The 8,852-nt window shown below is 35.3% G+C and overlaps 1 protein-coding gene across 1 annotated transcript in view; it reads right to left on the bottom strand.

Annotated features, from left to right (window-relative positions):
* The window catches only part of vps72b (vacuolar protein sorting 72 homolog b), a 9,583-nt gene extending 2,456 nt beyond the window's left edge, over window positions 1-7,127 (bottom strand). Inside the window, exons 1-4 of the mRNA XM_048154216.1 lie at window positions 6,642-7,127; window positions 6,292-6,421; window positions 4,742-4,894; window positions 1,017-1,140 (exon numbers count right to left, since the gene is read on the bottom strand). Coding sequence (XP_048010173.1) covers window positions 1,017-1,140; window positions 4,742-4,894; window positions 6,292-6,408 — 394 coding nt within the window. The 5' untranslated portion in view covers window positions 6,409-6,421; window positions 6,642-7,127. The remainder of the gene's footprint in view (window positions 1-1,016; window positions 1,141-4,741; window positions 4,895-6,291; window positions 6,422-6,641) is intronic.
* Between the last annotated feature and the right edge of the window lie 1,725 nt (window positions 7,128-8,852).

Here is an 8,852-nt window from a genome sequence, read left to right as displayed (position 1 = left end):
ATGATGTGGTCGCCACGTGCGTGAATTGTTGGCTTTCCAGGAAGAGATACAAACTTAACTCCTTAACAACTTATTGATGGAATTTATATCTTTAGTAGCCAACAAAAACATTTTATTGCATTGAAAATCATCTAATTCACATGAAGCAGAACTATGACTACAGGAAATGATGTTTTGTTTGTTTTATGAGCTTAGAGTAAATTGATGCAATAAGAGGTTCATAAAAATTTTATTATTATTTTTGGAAACATATGTTATCATTAATATCTACTCACTTCCTGTTGAATAATGTTGTTGACAGATAATGTTTACTTTCTTTACAGAAACTATTTTTATGGTAGTCATTTCCTAAGAAGGAGGGAGTGTAAATGTGTAAAAATACAGTTTGTATATCACTGCATAAGAATATATAAATAAAAACAAATTTCAAGCACTCAAAATCACCTTTAATATTTCACACAATGCAACAAAATTGATAAATCAAATTAATTGTTGTAGTTCTGAATTTAATCAGAACTCCCATTAATGGAAAGAACAAATTAAAACATTATAGAATATACTTACACTGATCACAACGTTTGCTATGTACAGTCAAACCAAAATTTATTCAGACACCTTGAACATTTCATTCATTAACACAGTTTATTCACTATAGTTTAAAAAATGGTATTAAAATATGACAAGATCTCAGAGTTAAACTGTGTCAGAAAAAATTTATCTTAATTATGTCAGATAACACTTAAGCAAAACATGGTAAGGTCAAAGTTGTCTGAATCATTTTTGGTTCCAAATTTTTATCAATTTTACTGGTAGTCCACTGTATGAAGAATTTTTGGGTATAATATGTCACAATTTACTTTATTTTGCTATCCTCACTTACATAAATGAACTATAGTGTCCTGCACCCACTAATAAAAATACATTAAAAATATCAAAAATGCCTGAATAATTTTTGGTTTGACTGTATGTTTGGTTTTGTCACTTGTGCATGTGTGAATAAAGAGAAAGACTCTCACTCTTGCTGATGTCCTCCTGTAGTTCAGGGGGGTTGTATTTGTCAATCTTTGTCTTGTCTGTCCTCCTGGGCAGTTCAGCCAGTTTCCGTTGTTTTGGTTTCTGCCGCACCACTTTAACTGGCTCCTACGCAAACACAAGGTTCTGGGATTACAACGGGCGTAAAAATGAACATTTTGTCATTATTTACTTTATGTATAGAATGTACTGGTCACCCTTTCCCATACAATTACAATCTCATTTCCAGAAAAGTTGGGACATTTTGTAAAATGCAATAAAATTAAGAATCTGTGATTTGTTCATTCTCTTTAAAGGTGCCCTAGAATTAAAAATTGAATTTATCTTGGCATAGTTGAATAACAAGAGTTCAGTACATGGAAATGACATACAGTGAGTCTCAAACTCCATTGTTTCCTCCTTCTTATATAAATCTCATTTGTTTAAAAGACCTCCAAAGAACAGGCGAATCTCAACATAATACCGACTGTTACGTAACAGTCGGGGTGTACGCCCCCAATATTTGCATATACCAGCCCATGACTGAGGCATTACACAAGGGCAGCCAGTATTAACGTCTGTTCTAAATGTATTTTTATAAATATATATCATCTGTGGAAGGCGTAGGACCATAAAATATTCATGTAATTATCGATGTATTACCTGCCTGTCAGCGTATGTTTTTACATGCCTTCGCACAGACATTATACGTCATCAGCGTGTTTCATGCTATGCAGTTTATACAGATTACAGACAGACCTCAGTCACAAACACCGCAAACAAACAGCAGCCACCTTTTACAGTTCCTACCCAATCAAAACAAAGAGCTTATGCTGCGTTCAACCACCAGTGGCAACCCATGACGTTCTAACCGGAGCTGTTCCGGCAGACTCATGGATGCATATCCATGTCAACAGTATCAACACCGAAATGAATCTGCAGCAGTCAGGTACAAGCTCGCTAAGTTGTTTACTTTCATTATTATTATGTGCTTTGAGACATGAGGTAGTTTAACGCGTTTAACTCTTGTGGCCGAGAGAAGCTGTGTGTGTGCGCGTTCATGTGTTTTGGAGGAGGCGTGGCTTTGGATGGCAATTTGCAGGGAGGGTGGGATCATATGCTTTCAATGCTAGCAGGCTAACGTTAGCATTTCCCAGATCTCCTACTGCACCTTTAAAGGTGCCCTAGAATTAAATATTGAATTTATATTGGCATAGTTGAATAACAAGAGTTCAGTACATGGAAAAGACATACACTGATTTTTAAACTCCATTGTTTCCTCCTTCTTATATAAATCTCATTTGTTTAAAAGACCTCCGAAGAACAGGCGAATCTCAACATAACACCGACTGTTACGTAACAGTCGGGGTGTATGCCCCCAATATTTGCATATGCCAGCCCATGATCAAGCCATTAGACAAGGGCAGAACGTCTGGATGTGCACAGCTGAATCATCAGACTAGGTAAGCAAGCAAGAACAATAGCGAAAAATGGCAGATGGAGCGATAATAACTGACATGATCCATGATAACATGATATTTTTAGTGATATTTGTGAATTGTCTTTCTAAATGTTTGTTAGCATGTTGCTAATGTACTGTTAAATGTGGTTAAAGTTACCATCGTTTCTTACTGTATTCACGGAGACAAGAGCCATTGTTATTTTCATTATTAAACACTTGCAGTCTGTATAATTCATAAACACAACTTCATTCTTTATAAATCTCTCCAACAGTGTGTAATGTTAGCTTTAGCCACGCAGCATAGCCTCATTCAGAATCAAATGTAATACATCCAAATAAATACTATACTTACATGATCTGATGTATGCATGCAGCATGCATGACGAACATCTTGTAAAGATCCATTTTGAGGGTTATATTAGCTGTGTAAACTGTGTTTATGCTGTTCAAGGCAAGCGCGAGCTCCGGGGGAGGGGGAGCACGAGAAATAAAGGGGCCGCAACAAATATATCGGTGCATAGTTAATGATGCCCCAAAATAGGCAGTAAAAAAAATGAATTAAAAAAAATCTATGGGGTATTTTGAGTGGAAACTTCACAGACACATTCAGGGGACACCTTAGACTTATATTACATCTTTTAAAAAGAAGTTCTAGGGCACCTTTAACTGAGAAAAGTACAAAGAAAATATTTTCAATGTTTCCACTTACCAAATTAATTGTATTTTATAAATATAAACAAATTATGATTTTGATCCATGCAACATACTCCAAAAAAGTTGGGACAGAGACAAAATAAAAGTGAAAAGGTTATAGAATATAAAAGTTAAACTGTTTTGAAACAGTCTACGATAAGCAGGTGAATTGGAAATAGGTAAGGGTCGTGATTGGGTACAAAAGGAGCATCTTGGTCTTTGCAAGCAAAGATGGGTATTGGCTCACCACTTTGTGCCAAATATAATGAGAGAATTGTCAAACAAATCACATTTCTCAATGCAAGATAGCAAAGAATTTAGGTCTTTCAGCATTAAGCATACATAATATTGTGGAAAGATTCAGGAAATCCAGAGAAATCTCAGGCCGTGTAGGGCAAGCCATTTAACTTCTGTTGAATGTGCATCACCTTCGAGCCCTCAGATGGCACTGCATGAGAAACCATCATGCTACCGTGTTAATTATAGACACATCGACTCAGAAGTACTTTGGAAAACTGTTATCACTTAACACAGGCTGCCGATGCATCAAGAAATCCAACTTGAATCTCTTTTACGCATGGAGAAATATATACATCAGTTCTACACAGAGATGCTGGCAAGTTCTCTGGACCCGAGCTCATCTCAGATGGTCCAAAAGACAGTGGAAATGTGTGCCGTGGTCAGATGAGTCCACCTTTCAGCTTGTTTTTGGAAAAAATGGACATCGAGTTCTCAGTGCCAAAGATGATAGAGGCCAACCAGACTTTCATCAGAGACAGGTGCAAAAGCAAACATTTGTCATGGTATGGGGATGCATCAGTGTAAACGGCATGGATGACTTGCATATGGTGAAGGTACAATTGATGTGGAGGAGTATACTGGGATTGTACAGAGACATATACTGCAATCAAGATGACATCTTTCCTGGAAGCAAGACAATGAAGGCCTTATTCTGCACATGATTTCCTAGATAGTCTACATCATAGAGTGGATGTGCTTGACTGCCTCCCTGCAGTCCAGATCTGACTCTTATTGAAAATGTATGGCCCATCATGAAAAGGTGAATCAGACAACGATGGCCACAGACTGTTGAGCAGCTGACTTGTATCAGGCGAGATTCTGCAAAAATTCCCCTTGAAAAAATGCAACAATTAGTATCCTCAATTCCCAAACAATTAAAAAGTGTAATTAAAAGGAAAGGTGATGTGACATGCCTCTGTCCCAACTTATTTTGAATGCGTTGTATCCATCAAAATTTGTTTACATTTACAAAATACACTTCAGTTGGTCAGTGAAAACATTGGAGATATTTTCTTGGTACTTTTGTCAGTTAAATAAAGGTTAAAGAGAATTAACAAACCACAGATTCTTGATTATACTGCATTTTACAAAATGTCCCAACTTTTCTGGAAATTGGGTTGTGCAAATAATGAGCACTTAAGCTTTCTAGCTTCAAAAAGGATGCCGAAGCACCATAAAACTAGTCCATATGACTCATGCACTAAATTCCCAGCATCTGAAGCCATTAATGATAGCTTTTTATGATGCTTTAACGGTGCTTTTTCTTAAGAATACCTTGTAGGCTTTTGTGACCACTCTGCTCTTCCGACGTGGCCCATCCTCCTCCTGCTCGCTGTCAGGTTCATCCCCTTCATCAATGTCAAAGTCACTGTCCACCTCATCTTCCGTTTCAGACAGGTCACCTTTATATTCTTCATCACCTGATTCCTGCACAAATCAAGTTTTGAGGACTCAAAGTCAAAGATGAGACACTAGACAGCTGCATATTACTGCATGGATTACATTCAACTAGAATATACAGTACAGTCCAAAAGTTTGGAACCACTAAGATTTTTAATGTTTTTAAAAGAAGTTTCGTCTGCTCACCAAGGCTACATTTATTTAATTAAAAATACAGTACAAAACAGTAATATTGTGAAATATTATTACAATTTAAAATAACTGTGTACTATTTAAATATATTTGACAAAGTAATTCATTCCTGTGATGCAAAGCTGAATTTTCAGCATCGTTACTCCAGTCTTCAGTGTCACATGATCCTTCAGAAATCATTCTAATATGCTGATCTGCTGCTCAATAAACATTTATGATTATTTTCAATGTTGAAAACAGTTGTGTACTTTTTTTTTCAGGATTCCTTGATGAATAGGAAGTTCAAAAGAACAGCATTTATCTGAAATACAAAGCTTCTGTAGCATTATACACTACCGTTCAAAAGTTTGGGGTCAGTAAGAATTTTTATTTTTATTTTTTTGAAAAGAAATTAAAGAAATGAATACTTTTATTCAGCAAGGATGCATTAAATCAATCAAAAGTGGCAGTAAAGACATTTATAATGTTACAAAAGATTAGATTTCAGATAAACACTGTTCTTTTGAACTTTCTATTCATCAAATAATCCTGAAAAAAAATATTGTACACAAATATTTTGTACAATTGTACACATTAAATGTTTCTTGAGCAGCAGATCAGCATATTAGAATGATTTCTGAAGGATCACGTGACACTGAAGACTGGAGTAATGATGCTGAAAATTCAGCTTTGCAAACATTAAAAATCTTAGTGGTTCCAAACTTTTGGACTGTACTGTATATTTATACAATATCTAACTGATTAGAATAATACATTTGTATTAAATTAATTAACCATTAATATAATAAGCATCTGATCACCTTCAAATGAGGGTTGTATGCTTTGTATAAATTTGTTGAATATTATTATGTTCTTTTTTTAAGCTGCTTTACAATATTGTGAAAATTTTCTCATATATTGTATAATATTCTCATATATATACAAGATATGAGAGAATATATATTGTGAAAATCTCCAAACGATATAAATGTTATATACTGTTTATTTATATAATAAAATCCATTTTTTTGTTATATTTTTGGTGAATTTTTATCATAGGTGGGATAAATAAAAGCACAATGACTCCAGAGAGTCGTGCGATAGTGATCTCCTTACAGTCTAAAGACAATAAAAATCAGGATGACAGGGCACATTCTCACAGATACAAGTCCAAAGTATAAACGCTTTACATCTGCGTACATATGTCAACACAATCCCACGACAAGCCACACGGGTGATTTTTCATCACTCACGTCCAGAAATCCTCCATAGGTGGTCTTGTAGAACTCATCCTCCTCCTCTGCATCCAGCAGTCTGGACATGCGGTTTCCCGCAGTCTTTCGAGGAGCCCTGCTGAAAGCTAAACTCATCCTGACACCTAATCTATTTCACAATCAATCAGATATGTAAAGACAATAAGATACGTATTTATAATAAAATGAATGACATGTTAAAACAGAGCAGGGTTTAAATTGAGAGCAGATTTCGGGATAGGATTTAAATCTGTTGCGCAAAGCAAAATATTACTGTATCATCAGGTTAATAAATCGAAGGTTTTTAGATTATTATCAGACCATAACAGCCGAATAAACGACAGACTCACTGGTCTAATGTGGCATTAAGAGAGTAATCGATGTAGAGATCTTGTTCCAGACCAAACTAATAGAACTGATGCGATTCATCGCACGGCCACCAGATGGCAGTAGCCCGACAGAGGTGCAGTGAGGATGTCTGAACTGAAGTACCCTCGTGTTTGTAAATGATTATTTAAGTTCAGACGCCCACACAGACTATAAAATGAAACGAAATATTCAGTTATAGTGATATAGTTTCCCCCACACTTTTTCACCAATGATTTGTCATGATAATTTTCCCATTATTTATCTTGTGTGTCAGTGGATAAAGAGTTTTAAAATAATTTTATAAAATCTGCACTCTTAAAAAAAGCAGCATTTGCTGAATTAAATAATTTAATGTCGGGCATAACCTAAAAAATATGTATTCACTGATTAATCTGAGATATTCTCAAGTAATTTGTGAAAGTGTGTGAAAGGGTGGCTGCTGTTCTCCTTGTTATTGAAGTTGTGGCCATGGATCATTAGCATTCAAGTGTAAGCAATATGATGTTTCTATAAATAGTAGAAAAAAATACATAAACACTATTTTATCTGTCTATTTATATGACAATGTGGTTATGTTATGCTTGATGAATCATATCGAGCATAAAAAACCCAACAAATTATGAATATTAAATACGGGTTTTTGAACTTTTGAACTCTGAAAACTGTTTAGTGTACTTTGTCAAATGTTGTGTACTTCATATATAGAAATAATCAATAATTTGCTCAATAATTTTTATGATTGGCAGTGTCATTCGCTTACTCGTTTGGACGTAGCCATTTAAAAAATTCTCAACGAAACCTAGATTAAGTTCTTCAGATATTTCTGATAGTCCTAGTATTAATCACAAACATAAGCAACATTCCGAGACAGCTCTCTATCATTATCATTTTGCCTTTTGACGTGAATCAGTTTTTAAAAATGCCTTCAACATAATCTTTTTTTCCAGGTAGAATAGCAATGCAAGTTACACTGAAAGAGACTGATTCTAGATTTTGAATGGCTGCTCACTAATAAGTCCTTAAAAGTCTGTTTGTATACTGCTGCAGGATAAATGTGGAACATACTTTAGATTTGCCAAAATGCTCTGGTTATAATTTAATACATGAGGAATTGCTGCCAATACATCAATGATTTGCCTCTATAGACCTTTTAACGGCCAAATATTTTAATCAAAGTGAAGATGAAAGTTGTCAATACAATGTCTGGGGACTTTACGTTTGAGAAGTTGAGGGGAAAATACCAAGCCCAAACCAATGAAATGATTTTAAATTTTTGCAAAAGTCCATGGGGGGGAGGAGAGAGAAAAAGGAGACTAATTATTACAGGAACCTGAAATCTATACCAAACAACAACAGTTTGTCAAACCGTAATCCTTTAAATGAGATAAGAGGTACTCATTACAGGACTAGTTAAAATCTACCTTAATTATTAGTTTCTTGGCAATGATTAAAATAACCCATTCTGCAGGAAGAATTCCCCGAGAGATTAAGATCATGTGAATTCCATGGTTCTGTATATGTTTTCCCTTTCCTGGTGTGGGAAAGGCTAAAGTACAGCTATGAAAGGCCACCCATGCAGATCCCATGAAGATTACACCCCCCCCCCCACACACACACACACACAAACATATACGAAGATTCCTGTCCCTATTTCCCTTGATGAACAATATGCATGGATTTTAAAAGATATATAAAGTATAATTTACCAAAATGGTGCTCATGGCATTTTTTAATCTCTGAATTTAACATTGACAATACACTTTCAGTCTTGTCTGGGAAAGTAATGAATGCAGTACTGACAGAACTCAATTGTCCTTGGAACAAAGCTGCAGTGTATGTTCTGAGCAAACATTCAATGTCATTCCTTCTCAACCCATTTACATTCATTTGAAAACCAAAGGTGAAACATGTCCACACCCTCATCCTAACTACAAAGTTTACATACTTTAAATGCTTTAAACACTTGGGCCCGGTTTCACAGAAAGGGCTTAGATTAAGCCAGGATTAGGCCTTAGCTCAATTGGGGTATTTAAGTAGCTTTTATAAATGTGCCCTAGAAAAAAACATTACTGGTGTGCATCTTGAGACAAAACAATAGCACTGACATATTTTAAGAAACGTAAGTACAAGTTGCTTTCAGGTAAAACAGCTCAAACATGCATTTTAGTCTAGGACTAGCTTAAGATCTCTCT

The sequence above is a fragment of the Megalobrama amblycephala genome, linkage group LG13 (assembly GCF_018812025.1).
Source record: "Megalobrama amblycephala isolate DHTTF-2021 linkage group LG13, ASM1881202v1, whole genome shotgun sequence".
Classification (NCBI taxonomy): Eukaryota; Metazoa; Chordata; class Actinopteri; order Cypriniformes; family Xenocyprididae; genus Megalobrama; species Megalobrama amblycephala.
This window is presented reverse-complemented; position numbering and strand designations above follow the sequence as displayed.